The sequence below is a fragment of the Haliotis asinina genome, chromosome 7, assembly GCF_037392515.1.
Source record: "Haliotis asinina isolate JCU_RB_2024 chromosome 7, JCU_Hal_asi_v2, whole genome shotgun sequence".
Lineage (NCBI taxonomy): Eukaryota > Metazoa > Mollusca > Gastropoda > Lepetellida > Haliotidae > Haliotis > Haliotis asinina.
The window spans coordinates 30,404,165-30,418,954 of record NC_090286.1 but is presented as its reverse complement, the minus strand read 5'-3'; the positions used below and the strand labels follow the sequence as shown (position 1 = coordinate 30,418,954).

Below are 14,790 nucleotides of genomic sequence, written 5' to 3'. Positions count from 1 at the left end.
CACAAAAAGTAATCCATGCTCCCCATTGTAAATTTCGGCAATATCTTGAAAGTGGACCATTACACTCAAGGAAATCTGATAAAGTCACCGCATTAAGTCAAAGTTAGCAAATGTAAGATCTGTGACAGATCACACTAGCTCCAAGTTTTCAAAGCTTCTTTTCACGCACGATGTCATTCTCAGTTAATACAAATAACTAAAGTTACCCTGAGGCCAACGGTATGCTGTTTATGTTGACTATCTGTAAAGTCAGTATGTACAGTTTTTCTGTTCTTTACTATAAATTCGAATAAGCTTCAAACCCAAATTGCCTTAGGATAATTTGCTGGTCTTTCCATTTTGCCAAATACATTCCCGGATTTTACATTTAGAAAAGTCATAGAAAGAAAAGTACATCAGTTGCATATTGTCATATATAAATTGAATGGTTTTCCCGAAAACTTTGAAATGTGTTCTTGCATTTTTGCCATGGAAAGAGTTCCTGCCGTTCCCCCATATTCATTCTCCTGCAGATTAACATATCTAACACTTAGTGGTTCAACTCTATATACTGTACTTCATTCTTTAGTGTTAGTGTTTTGTTATTTTTTTTGAGAAAATGATCAAAGCAAATAAGGAGCATCAAACATTATACCTCATTGTTAACCCCACTTAATTCTAATGTATGCTGATTAAGAGTGATTGAACTATTTATGGAAGTGTATTCTCCAGAACTATTTTAACCATGTGGTCCCTCGAATGGCTTATTTCGCCAAAAATATGACAGATGTGAAAAAGATTTTTGTTGCTTTTTACAGATGAAATGTTTCAGTATGCAATGGATTGTTAACATTTAGCAAGTTGATTCTACTGTTATTTGAAATGGGCCGTCCTGAATGAGTTATTCTTTCCAGACATGCCGATGACCATGATGATAGGTATCCTTGTTTCAGTGCAAGCATGTAATCTTCTGGTTCAGATCACCTGAAAAAATTATATCACCTTGAAGAGGACTGCCATAGCTTTATGATAACATTATGAGTGTAGAAATCCATCAAAGTTTACAGTATTTAGTTGTTAATGTACATGGCAGTGATTGCCCATGATCTGGAATACTCTAACACACTGTAAATATTATTCTTTAGATATATATCTATACAGAGATGAATCATGAGCTGCTCAGATTTCAATATTTGGTCTTAACTCTTCTAATGAAACGGTGTTCTTCTAAAAAAAGAAATCTTGATTTTGCACTTTTCCCCTTATCTGAATGCCAACTTTTCTATGCTTCAAAAGAGAAATTACCCCCTTGCTTATGCAGAGTATGCAGAATCTGTGAGGTTAGATTTGTTCACAGAATTTTCGTTCATTAACTGAGTGAGATTTGCATGCTATTTTAGCCAAATATGACTTTTCTTTAAACATTTTTGATTTACGACAATACAGAAGCAGCAAAATGGGTTAAAAAGTGAACCAAGAAATCATGCCCCGCAGCAGTGATGAGGAAGAAGGTGGCGGAAGTAAGCAGAAAGGTAAATCAGTGTTATGATGTTGATGCCTTGGATCCTAGTTAATTACATATGACTGTTCAAAATCATGTTTCCAATACTATATTCCTGGCAGATGATTTTTTACATATAAAGTAACATTTCTAGTTCTGTAACTGGATTCCCAGATAAACCTGATATAAGTGTGAAACATATTTTGACAGTTTGGACAAAAGGGGAGAAATGTCTGGCGCCATATTCTGGAGATGGGGAACTGTACAAAGCATGCATCAAAGAAATTCATCATAGGAACGGAAAGGGGATCTATGCTGTGGTGAAGTTTGATGAGTACGACTCAGATGAAAATGAAGAAGTGCCCATTGATAACCTCCAAGCAACCAAGCAAAAGTCTGTATGGAGGAAAATTGATGTGGACTCTGCAGAAGAAGGTGAACATTTGAAGTTGTCTACGTAAGCTCTGATGATATATTAATCCTTAATGCTGGCTTCTTGTCAGTCAGGGGTGGTGGGGTTGCCGGAGGGTTAAAGCATATGCTTGTCATGCCGAAGAGGCAGGTTTGATTCCCCACACGGGTACAGTATGTGACGCCCACTTCTTGTGTCCCCTGCCATGTTATTGCTGGAAATTATTGCTAAAATCGGTGTAAAACAAACTCACTCACTTCATGCTTGATATCATCTGGTCTGGTTGTGTTGGTGTCCTCAATCTGTCTTGCTGGCTTCTTGTCAATCATGGACAATCCTATTCATTTTGAATAGAGTGAATTAACCACATCAGTGAGATGACACCTTCTTTGTAGATGATGCGTACCTTGAGAAGAGCATGTTTAAGCCACTGCGTGGAAACGAAGAATATTTAAGACTTGAGTGAGTATTTATATGTACATGTATTTTTTCATTTTTATGACAAAAATCTCAATTCATGAAGTCCTGAATCTTGTTACCAGATCATCCACATTTATCCTCAGTTTGTTATAGAAAGAATGTTATAATTTTCATGTGTTCATGTTTAAGAGCAAGACTTTGAAAAACATGACAAAATTCTTTTGGAGTGCCTGTTTATGTTTTACGGAAAATGGTTTGTGCTACTGAAAGACGCTTTATATGTTTTAGCTGTTTGGTCGCTGCACACATTTGGAAACTAACCTGCTCTCAGCATCAATATTGAAAATTAAAATATTGATATTTATAGGAATCAGTTTATGTGACTCATGATACCCAGTCCTGACCAGTCTACACTATAAGCTATGTTTTCATTTTTAGCACTTAAAAGATAACATTAACTTGTTTCAACTGACCCAAGATTTTAAAAGAAAAATTGATTGAAATATTCATATTTTGAAACTTACCCTATATCACATCTTGTACTCTCTCTCGTCCAACTGAGTGGAAACAAAGCTGTAAACCTAAACCAGGCCTCTCGTGTCTATTCGCCAGTGCGCTCTATGCAGCTCCTCTTTCAGGACAGCCTTTGTGTCTCCTGAGAATCACGTAACATGCTCTACTACCTGCTCACATGAAAACCCATCTCTCAACGTTCTCTACCTTGTCACAGAGCTGTGCAGACTTTTCTGTGAGCTTGAAATTTTCTTCACGGTTCCATGTGTCAGTATGAGGAAAACAGACTCTTCCACCAAGGAAGGGAAATTTTGTATTCTGCCTAAGAAGATATTTTCTACGTCTGACTAACTAAACTTACGTAGACTGCACTAACTTGAGCTCATGAGATCGTAGATGTGAGCAGTGCAAACATGTGGATGAAGATGCCTTTACAGACTACAGGAGGGCTGGTACTCTCCGCTGCTCTGATATTGACTCGAGCAGTCATAGGAGTTTGGGCTTTCATCCACAAAGAGGTCAAGGAAAGATCATCCTGTCAAGATTCCTCATCATGTGGTCATGCCTACTTCTGAGTAGGAAGAGTTCTTAGAGGCTTCTGATTCTTACCTCTCATAGAACGTGTCTTTTGTTTTGCCCATTGGATGCTTTGTAATGTTGTCCTACTATCTGTTCACGGATCGTCGTCATGGACCATATGGCGAATCTGAAGGGATCTTCCATGTCAAGGATCATGGAGCCACTATGACCATGTCTCCGTGAGTGAGTGAGTGAGTGAGTTCAGTTTTACGCCACACTCAGCAATATTCCAGCTATATGGCGGTGGTCTGTAAATAATCAAGTCTGGACAAGACAATCCAGTGATCAACAACATGAGCATCGATCTGTGCAGTTGGGAACCAGTGACATGTGTCAACCAAGTCTGCGAGCCTGAGCACCGGATGCTGTTAGTCGCCTCTTACGACAAGCATAGTTGCATTTTATGGCAAGCATGGGTTGCTGATCGGGATGCTGATGACATCCCAGCAGGCGAAAGACTGAGACACTTCTCTCCCAAATAGACCATTTTAAATGACCTTTTTGTGCTAGCGATGCTGTCTGAAGGTTACAAGTTACATCTCATCGGATCGCCTCCCCTGACCAATGAACTGATGGGATGAACCTATCCATTGAACCACCATTGGTATGTTGCTAGAGAAACATGAAAGCGAACATCTTGGTCCATTGCCCGTCACTCTAAGCACTTACTCCCCAATATTTCTGGTCCTAAAGAAAGACTCTTACTACCTGCACATCATCTTCAACATGAAGCGCTTCAATTGCCAGATTCATGAACCATCACTTGGCAACAATCTGAAGACAGGGAGTGACCTCATCAGTCTCAAACTCCAAAATGTGTATCTTCATTTTCCAATCCATCCAGGGCATCCCAGGTAACCAAACGTCATGTGGAAGGAATTACCAATAGTGAGTCCTTCCACTTGGAATTTCTATAGCCCCATGGCTTTTAATCTGAATCACAAAGCCCAACACGCAATTTAGCGTTGGGTCCCTCTGGCACTGTCTCAAAAAAGAAGTCTTCGCTAACAGGCAGGAGTTGTTGGGTCTACTCACTTCAGAGTAAATCCTAACCTACAGAAGTCAACTCCAGCTTCAGCCCATTCATTATCTCGAGGTTGACGATCCCAACGCACTGTTTCGAGTCCCTCTGCTGCTTCGTCCAATACTCCAGTGGTGGCTCAATGAATGGAACTTTTGTGGAGGAGTCTGTGTGAAGCCGTTCATTCCTACTCATTTTCTGTTCATAGATGAATCCCTCAAGGGATAGGGCACTCAGCTTCTCAATCATCAGATGACAGGGCAGTGGTCTTTTGACAAAAAGGGTCCTGAACATCAGCGAATTGTAGTTCAATGCAGTCATTCTGGCCTTACACCAGTGTGCACAAGAGCTTTGATGCACCAGTCTACTGATTTGATCAGACAACTTGACCATGGTTTCGTACTTAAACCATCTAGGGTCAACAAGTTTATCCCGTCTAGATTGAGCATTTCAATTCTTACAACTCGTTGAGACACATCCCAGGTTGCAAAATGTAACCGCTGATGCTATGTCTTGATCCAGTCGAGTTGCATCCACAGATGTTTCAAGTGCTTTGAAAACTGATTATCAGACCTCAGGTGGCCTTGTTCATGACCAGGTTCAACAATCAACTTCCAAACTTCCAAACATGTTGGCTTGGGAACAGGGTGCTCTGCCAGCTGCTGATCACCAAGTAGATAACGACACTGATGTTGGTCGCGCCCTTTTGGCCAGTGAGATATTGGTTTGTGGACTGCCAAACACTCGCTGATCCAAACCTAGTACCACCACCCAGCTGAGACAGCCCACTACTGCATCCTCACTTGGATTGTTGCCATGCACCTCCTCAAACACTAAATGTGCCTGTTTGGCCATCTTTAGACGTTACTTCTAGCCAAGGACTATTCCTGCATAGTGGCCTTGGCTATTACCATGGCTAATTGTACATCCTCACCTCCCTTACATGATGACAAATAATTGAAGTTAAAGGGCAATTGTAGAATTAGGGGCATCCAGTCCCCTACTACTGCCTCTGCTGAGGTTGTCACAGAATTCCTTGAACACTTGCACTCTACTACTAAGAAGGTGAAAGCCTCTACACTGGCTACATATTCAGCTGCTATAGACTCGGTGTTGGCCACATCTATAGGTGTCACGATCTCCATCATTCCAGAACTCAAGTATCTATTGCATGCATACAGATAAACCAATCAGACTGACCAGTTAAAGAAATTCCATCCTCCAGCAGGGGACCTCTGCCTCCTTATACATACTGAATAGAGTCTAAATCTAACTTCATCCTACTTTATTTCTCCCTCGCCTGATTCAACATTAGGACCTTCAGTACAGCCGACAGTCACATGGCTTTATCATACACTCTGAGACTTACTTTGTCCCATGATGTGGATGTGATCACCACTAATGTTTACTGACCTCTACTCGTAGGAGCAATTATGTCATTAAAGTGTCAATTGTCGAATTCCAGTGGATTTTGATGCGTTTTGTTTCTTTAATGTTGGACTCATCCTTGATTAAATTTAAGCAAAGGAGCAAGGGTCATTTGTTGTTGTTCAGAACTGAAAGTTAAAATAGTCAGCTATGCAAGTCATTTCAACTTTCACCTTCGAATTCACATTGTCTGTGGGGACAGTCTTATTGAGTTCTGTCTTTTACCTACATAAGAAGATTGGTGGCGGAAAACCATTTTACTTGGGAGTGCCCATCTCCTTGAGAGTTTTGTTCTTAGTACACAAAGAGGTTCTCTGGGTTGACCCATCACAAGCATAGGAGTTATGGACTCTCAGGCCTTACTTGTGTTTTGTATCTACAGTTGTGTACAGGTACTTAGCACTGGCCATATGCACTGTTTGACACGGATAGTCTCGTGTGATGGGATAACTCTGAAAATTTGGAAATTTTGACTATAAATTGTATGTTTATATACTTATAGACCTAAGAGAGAGAGAGAGGAGAGAGAGAGAGAGAGGTCACATATCATGTAACATAATGGACAATGAATGCAGGCTTTGACTGTCATTTCTGATTCGGATCTACAGGTTATCTCCTGTAAACACTGGGGAGAGGGGATTTATTAACTTGCTTCCTACTTCCCTCTCAGTTCCTGTGCAAACATGAGTACTGATTAATTGAACAGGTAGATACAATCGTGGTTTGTCGCGTTTGATGTTTGCCTGACTCTTAACAAGCTTTAACGTCTCTTGTCTCTCTCTTTCTCTCGTGATTGGGACGCTTACAAATACTATTTAGAGACTGGCTCAGAAGTAGGCCAGCAGAACCTATTGAAGTACAGAATATGGCTGAATGAAATAATTCAGGGAGAGTGTTTAGACTTCAGTGTTTATTATTCCTCTGAATACACAGGCAGTACTTCATCAAATACACTGTGAGAATATTGACACCTTTTGTTTCTATTTCTAGGGGTAAATTCAAAACTGTTGATAGTGACAGTGATGAAGACTGGCAGTCACATGCACCCAAAACAAAGGGAAAAGTTTCAGAATGGAAAATGAGCCTGTCATGTGAAAAGGGCTCCCAGATAAAGTCTCATGGCAAGAAGAAAACAGTCGTAGCCATCGGAGGAAGGAAGAAAAATAAGGATACTCCCAAGAATCGAAATATTGGGTAGGAACAGTTCTGCAAAATAATCCCATCTTGTGGATGGTTAAGCTGACTGGCATAGTATTGAGTTTTACACAGTGATAATAAGTAAAACTGGTAAAATAGCCCCAGTTTCAAAACACTGATTTGTTGGATAAAAGCATCACACAAACATCATTAAATTACTTCTAAAGACCCACACCCATTCATTATAGTGTCCATGATTCACAAGAAGCCAGCACAAGCACAAGACAGATTGAAGACACAGGGACAAACAGAACAGATGTCAAGTCTGTACAGAGAAGTAACAAGTCAACCACCTGTACACGGAATGAGGATGAATTCACAGGTAAGCCTTACCTATTTTGATTCTTGTTCTGCATTATAGTTTTGTTTGAATTTTCAATATATTGTTTTCCATGCATTGTATTGTACATATTTCATTGTGAAGACATTCCTGGGATAATTCTGTATTGCATACAACCAGCTTGTTTGTATTTTAACAGGGTTCACTGAGGATGATATGGAAAAACCAAAATTTTCCTTTACCCTGTCAGCTAGTAAAGTGCCATTCCTGTTGTCTGAGCAAGGGGAGACACCAGTAGTACAGGTGAGTCATTATGTCCATGTGAGTCAATGAAGCCAGTTGAGTCACTGTGTCCAGGTGAGTCAATGAGGCCAGGTGGGTCACTGTGTCCAGGTGAGTCAGTGAGGCCAGGTGAGTTACTGTAGCCAGGTGAGTCAATGAGGCCAGGTGAGTTACTGTGTCCAGGTGAGTCTCAGTGAGTCACTGTGGCCAGGTGAGTCAGTGAGGCTCAGTAGCTCATGATGTTATTACAATGTTTGTGATTGGGAAGTGTTCCTCTGAGGTAGCAAGCTGATAAAGTTTGACTCCCTCTTCATGATAGTGCAGATTAAATATTATTGTCATCACATAAAGTGTCCTTTCTTATCCTCAAACAATGTTCAAAATATTTGCAAAGTCTCTGTCATCATGATATATGCGAAATGATTCTAAAAGTGGCTTGAAACCACACTACACACTCAAAGCTGGAGTGTTAAACGATGATAAAAAAAGGTATTACATATAATAATGTCTGAAATAATTGAGAGTTTATGCTAAACATAACAAATGAACGATAAAATTTCAATGAAAAAATTCTAGGTGCCGGCACCCATCAACCAGTATCTGCGAGATTACCAGCGGGAAGGCATCAAGTTCCTGTATTCACATTACAGGGAAGGTCGAGGTGCTATACTTGGTGACGATATGGGACTTGGCAAAACTGTACAGGTACTTCAGTTGTAGTCATGGAAACGTTGAACAGAGGTGCCAGCTGTTTCAATCGTTATGATTTTGGTTTCACATGCACCACATTTAATCAAGTGAAATATATTGAAAAATGCATATTTTTCCTTATCCTGACTCATGCTTAATTGCTTATCTCCTCTTCCCTGGCGAAGGTAGTGGAACACCTGAAATCACTTGAAGTTCCCTTCTAAAAGAAGTGGACGTAAAATACACTCACCCATGTGTAGCCTCCCCTTTCCCGCGCAAAAGGTCAGCTGACCGACCATGCTTGTCAGTCTCTCTCCGAGGGCAGCTGGAGTTACCTGGGATCTCCACTAGTTTTTAAACTTTTTCAGTCCTTTAACTATATTTATGTCATATGCGGTATTCGGGTTATGTATATGTATCACAATTTGTTTATTTGTGATTATTGTGTGTTTATATAGCACGTAGTAGTCTCAGTTTATGAAATCGTGTTTACAGTGTAGATTATGGCTGTCAGCGGTTGACCCACTCTTATTTTCTCCAGCGTGTAAACCCTTATGTTCTTCCACTATTTGCTGTGAATTTTGCAGCAATTTATCTGTTTCAGAATTTATTGTATGCATTCGTTCTTTTCACAGGCGTGCGAGGGACAGGCAACGTCGACTTTCATTAGTCATGTCTAAGCGGGTTATTTAGCATCGGGTAACCGTTTTTCATTAACTGCTGAATTTCATTCCAGTTACCAGTTAGGCATGTCTCCAGGGTTATGCCTTGGGTCCAGCGAGTCGTTCCTTAGACCACAGAAGAGACCACAGAAGAGGCCATCGCAGCCTAAGAAGTCTAGATCACCATCGTCAACATTCATCGACGAAGAAGTCCTTCGGTGACGAGGTCAGTCCTCTACAGGGACGACATATCTATGATGAGCCGCCATTGATGCTACACTTCGAGCAGAATGTCAACCGGCATAGATAACTTCGTTGGACAACGTAGACTTCGTCAGCAGCTTTGGTCATCGCCGTAGACATCTCTACGAGTCATCACTGCACTCAACGCAGCCGTTTGATGCAGACGCCTTCATGCAACATGAGCTTGAAAAGGTCGTGTTGAAGAAGAAAGAAGACTGCAATCTTCAACTACATCAACTGTTGCTCCTAGATCAACCGAGACTGCATCATCACCACTCTGGGTCTTCAGACAACGCTGACTTCATCAGCAGCCTTGGTCATTACAGCAGACATCTCTATGAGTCAGCAGTCACTGCACTTAACAAAGCTGTTCGACGCAGACGCCTTCATGCATCATGAGCCTGGGAAAGGTCATGTTGAAGAAGAACGAAGACTGCAATCTTCAACTATGTCGACTGCTGCTCCGTGTGACTCATCTGGCCTTCAGTTGGAAAATTCCGACATTCTACTTAGAAGACAATTTGTCCACATCAGCTTCAAGTGGCGGAAGTTTTTTTAAGCGCTATACTCATCTAGACACATGCTCGCCAAACAGCATGGTTACGGAAAAGCCTAAATGCTAGCAAGGGTATCACCATTTGAACAAGATTTCACGATGATCAGTTGTCTGCTACACAGGTGATGTCACGTCTTCTATCAGGAGGCTTGCAACAATGAACGACAGTTTCTGATTGGACAGACAGCCAGCTATAAATAGACTTCCTTGGAATGTCAACTCATTTGTAATGAACAATGTTGATGATCTGAAGAATGATGCATCTTCACGGCATACAAGTCAACTCAGTCTACGGTTGGACTTCACTATCAGGCTACTAACTCAGCTCGGGTGACATGAGAATCTGAATTCCTCGGGATTTGATTCATCACTACATTGAAATACATCGCTGTCCTAGAGGATCGGTGGGTCATAGTTCAAGCCGATGATTAGAACAAGTTCTACTCTCTCTGTTATCACTATGTAAGTGATAATGTCTACTCGATCTGCTCACGTCACCTCAGGATATGACCAGACGAAGACGTCTACTACTACGTCTATGACAGCGGTTCCTGAGTCCACTGTTTCACATCCTGACCGGTTTACTACATCTTGAGGCCATACCTGCTATGGTAGACTCGCCAGTCAATATCTGCGCAGGAACTTACATGTTAGAGCCGGCATTCAACAGCCATCTTTAGGTAGGCACGTATCTCTAAAGATGGATTGCCCATCTAAACAACGAGGTTGCAGCAGGATTCTGGAAGAAGGAAGATCGAGCTCTTCTCATCAACCAGTTGGAGATGAAAGTGGTGATGCATGTTATCCATCATTAGACACCTACGGAAGTATTTTGCAACACTATTTCAGTGTGGATCAGAGCTGTTATACGGAAAGCCTACAAAGCAGCAGGATTGGAACCTCCACGAGCCTCCAACCCACATGAAGTCAGAGCTTGGCCTCTACACTAGCGATACATGGGAATCGCTCACTATCAAGTATAATCGAGGGCTGCTTTTGGAAATCAAACACGGTGTTTGTCGACCATTACCTATGAGACATAGTCATGGAGGACATCACTGGCATTTTGGGCCTCTAATAGTTGTGCAGCAACTAACGGCTCCCCGGAGGCGCTGAGTTCATTCACCTGTTTTATCATGTGACTTGTGTAAGCTAGATGCTCTGCACACGTCTTGAACAGACTAGCATGAGTGATTATGACCCTGTACTCGTAATGAAGATACTTGTACATGAAGAAGGGTCACAGCTAGTCTTGATGGGAATATCCTGACATTCAGTTGCATCAGACACTAGCAGAATGCTAGTTATTTTGGGTATCATCACGTTCCAGTCAACGAATCCTTCAGTAGAAGACAAGTTTGACTGGATATGATCCCTCCCAGAATCTACACTGGCATTCATCAGTTTGGGAAATTATTGGACGTGATTTCAACAGCCAGCAGAATTGAGCGTGGCCTGACCCACCACCATTTCCATCGGATTCTGTAAGCAATTAAGCATCAGTCAGGAGAAGGTAAAATGTGCAATTTTCTGAATAAAATTGATATTTATAGTTATCCCAACTCATGATGGAAGCCCTCCCAGCCGTCCCTCACGGGCATGCTGAATTGCAAAACTTCTTGTATCAGGCGATTTACAAGGAGAGAGTGACAAGTATGGTCGGTCAACTGACCTTTTGCGCGGGAAGGGGGAGGCTACACATGGTTGAGTGTATTTTACGTCCACTTCTTTTAGAAGGGAACTTCAAGGGATTTCAGGTATTCCACTACCTTTACCAGGGAAGAGGAGATAAGCAATTAAGCATGAGTCAGGATAAGTATATAATATCAAATTTATTCAGAAAATTACATAAATGAAACATTGCCAGTCATTTTGCTGGATATTGACAGTTTGAAGGGATGGGACAGGTTCCATATGTCAGATGTGATCTCCATCGTGACATTACATTGTGTATGGACACGATTAATACTTCAGTGACGTGGTGATGTAGCCTAATGGTTAAAGTGGTCGCTCACCATGTTTAGGGTTGAGTCTCCACAGTGGTTCAGTATGTGATGCCCATTTCTGTTGTCTCCTGGTATGATATTGCTTTACAGTTTTGAAAGTCTGTGTAAAAACCATACTTACTCAATTGTAAGAAAAGATCAAAGCAGAATGGTGTTCTCGTTTTGTATTATAAGTGTCTCTGTCTGTGAAGGTGATAGGACTGCTGGCTGCGTTGTTGCACAAGCAGGGAAACAGGATGGACGTCATGAGACAGAAGCCTAAATTTATCAGAGAGGTGAGTTTGTATGCTACATCAGCCTAGCACAGTAACTATGGTAAGTATTAGGTTAGTAACACTATGAATACTAGGCAGTAGGGGTGGCGATAATACCGGTTAACCGTTATATTGCAATTTGAACTTCAGAATACAAAGTAGTGGGGTACACTTTTCGCGAACTGGTTCACCCGATACGATTAGTTCTGTGACCATGATTGGTAATTTTTATGATGTTAGTCAAAAATACTATTAACATTTGTATATCCTTTATATTACTATACCTTAATAATTTTGTGAATGTTTATTGGTCATATGATTGCATTCACGTGACTTTTAAGCCACATAAATAGACAGTCTAAGTAAGCTTAGCCTCAGTACTTTTCGTTACACTCCACTGCCAAATCTAGCGAAACCTTATGGGAGGTCGCGTCAGGTATCCTTTGAGATTGACCAATCAGAACACAGCTTACCAAATTGTGAAAGTGAACATTCGCACATACCTTTTGAACTTTTTATCCCTGAAAGGTTCGTACCCAAACGATTCCAACGCTATTTAGCGTACACTTGCTTCTGGGTGATGCGCACAACGCACATTACAACCATGACAACAGCGAGTAAACAGTCACTGAAAAAAGTGTTTTTGGCAATATCAAGGATGTCATCTTGCAGAAATATTAGCTAATGGTAACCATGTCAACAGAAACCCAAAAGCATATATACTGCAGGTCAATTAACTGTGTTATATGCGGACATTTGTTTGTGGAGAGATCTGTGTCAGTGACCTGAATATTTTGTAAGTCCCTTCGATCCCTAAGTAGGAGCTTTTGTCTGATTGGTTAAATCTGTTCAACCATCTCGCGTTTGATTGGGTGGTCATAGGTTGCTCAAAGTTTGCGACCTCCTGCTAGGGTTTGTTAGACTCAGTGTTGGAGTGTAACGAATAACACTGAGACTGAGTTTACTTAGTCTGCATAAATAGAAAAAATAGATTTGTACCGGCATTTGTTGTAGGGATGCTTTTCCAAACATTTCCAGTTTATCCCTTGTACAATCAAACTTGAGTCCTGACAGTGGCCAGTGGCATTGTTTCAAAAGAATAAACAGTAATTTCATTACCTTAAACTATGTGTTACACTTTTACAATACATATTGCAATACGCCAACATGTATCACAAAATATCACAATGCAAAAGCTTTGGCAATACCCAACCCTAGTTGCACTATAATATAAAATGTAGTAGGTACTTGAGGAATATGTTTGTGCATATCACAAAGGCATAAGTTTATATCAGATACTCTTTGACTACTTATTACAGTGGTTTGATCACAGTGGTGAAATACGACATGAATCCATTGTAAAAATAGTAGCAGTGATTTCAACATGATATTGTTATGCGTGTAACAATTAGTACTTATAGCTCAATTCTTGTAGGTGAGGGAAGTAGGATATCAATTTTTCTTCACCATTTGTCTGCTTCTTGAAAGTGAAACAGGAGTGTGTTTCCATTTGTCAACACTTTTTTACACTTGATCTTCTGTATGAGGGAATCTTTTTGTGACAACAGTTGTCAGATACATCAGACCAATTTGCTGACATGGACTACAAACCCTTCCTCATCATCGGCCCTGGCAGCGTCTTGTACAACTGGTTGGATGAACTGGACACGTGGGGATACTTTTCTGCAAGGTCAGCCATAATTTATCTGTTCTTGAGGGACAATAAATTAAGTCAGGGGTTATCTCCCCTGTTTCTGTTCAGCAAGGTCAGTCAGTGTTTTTCCCCCTCTTTATACATAGCAAGTTCAGACAAGGTTATCCCCACTTTTTCTACATTGCAAGGTCAGCCAACATTTCCCTCCCCTTTATATATATGTAGCAAGTTCAAACAATGTTAACTTACCTTTTGTATGCAGAAATTGTAGTCTATAGTATGGTCAGCCAATGTTTTTCTCTTCTTTATGTAGGGGTGATGGGGTACCCTAAAGGTTAAAGCGCTGGCCAACGTTTTGTCCCCTTTATGTATACCTTTTCAGTCAAAGTTATCTCCAGTTTTTCTATGCAGCAAGGTCTCCTTTTCATTTCCCCTTATATATGAAGTTCATTCAATGGTTATCTCCCCTTTTATGCAGCAAGGTCAGCCATAATTTTTTCTCCTTAATGTATATAGCAAGGTCAGTCAAGAGTTATCTCCCCTTTTTATGCAGCAAGGTCAGCCAAAGTTTTTTTTTCTCTTTATAGATGGCAAATTCAGTCAATGGATATCTCCCCTTTTTCTATGCAACAAAGTTAGCCTACGTTCAGCCAATGTATTTTTCCCCCTTTATAGCAAGTGCACTCTAGGATTATCTCCCCTTTTGCTATGCAGCAAGGTCAGTCAACAATTATTTTCCCCTGTGTATATGTAGCATATTAAGTCAAGGGTTGTGTCCCCTTTTTCTATACAGCAAGTTTAGGATTTCACCCATTGTCCATACATAGCTGAACCATCTCCCCTGTGCCTTGTAACTAGCATGTAGGTGACAAGGGTACTGAGCACAATAGCAATATGTCAACTATCTGGATTTTTAAGTGCATGTTTTTAAGAAACACCTTAAAGGATTAAGGCCTAGAAGAGGCTGGTCAAGCAATTGTAAAGAAAGTTGACTGAAATGGAGGGTGGGTGATCAGTCTGATATTTTACTGATTAGATGTCATGGGACCAAAGAGCACCCATTTCCTGATACTGAATGATGAAGTAATCCTTTGTTCCAGCAAGGTTAGTTTT

The 14,790-nt window shown here is 40.8% G+C and overlaps 2 protein-coding genes across 2 annotated transcripts in view; both read left to right on the top strand.

Annotated features, from left to right (window-relative positions):
* The window catches only part of LOC137290350 (AP-1 complex subunit mu-1), a 190,511-nt gene that overhangs the window by 30,658 nt on the left and 145,063 nt on the right, over nucleotides 1-14,790 (top strand). The gene's annotated exons all lie outside the window — the stretch shown is intronic.
* LOC137290718 (DNA excision repair protein ERCC-6-like 2) overlaps nucleotides 16-14,790 on the top strand; it is a 35,941-nt gene continuing 21,166 nt past the window's right edge. The window contains exons 1-10 of the mRNA XM_067821810.1: nucleotides 16-112; nucleotides 1,426-1,511; nucleotides 1,691-1,915; nucleotides 2,288-2,354; nucleotides 6,844-7,047; nucleotides 7,239-7,372; nucleotides 7,530-7,633; nucleotides 8,189-8,317; nucleotides 11,961-12,044; nucleotides 13,592-13,713. Coding sequence (XP_067677911.1) covers nucleotides 1,463-1,511; nucleotides 1,691-1,915; nucleotides 2,288-2,354; nucleotides 6,844-7,047; nucleotides 7,239-7,372; nucleotides 7,530-7,633; nucleotides 8,189-8,317; nucleotides 11,961-12,044; nucleotides 13,592-13,713 — 1,118 coding nt within the window. The 5' untranslated portion in view covers nucleotides 16-112; nucleotides 1,426-1,462. The remainder of the gene's footprint in view (nucleotides 113-1,425; nucleotides 1,512-1,690; nucleotides 1,916-2,287; nucleotides 2,355-6,843; nucleotides 7,048-7,238; nucleotides 7,373-7,529; nucleotides 7,634-8,188; nucleotides 8,318-11,960; nucleotides 12,045-13,591; nucleotides 13,714-14,790) is intronic.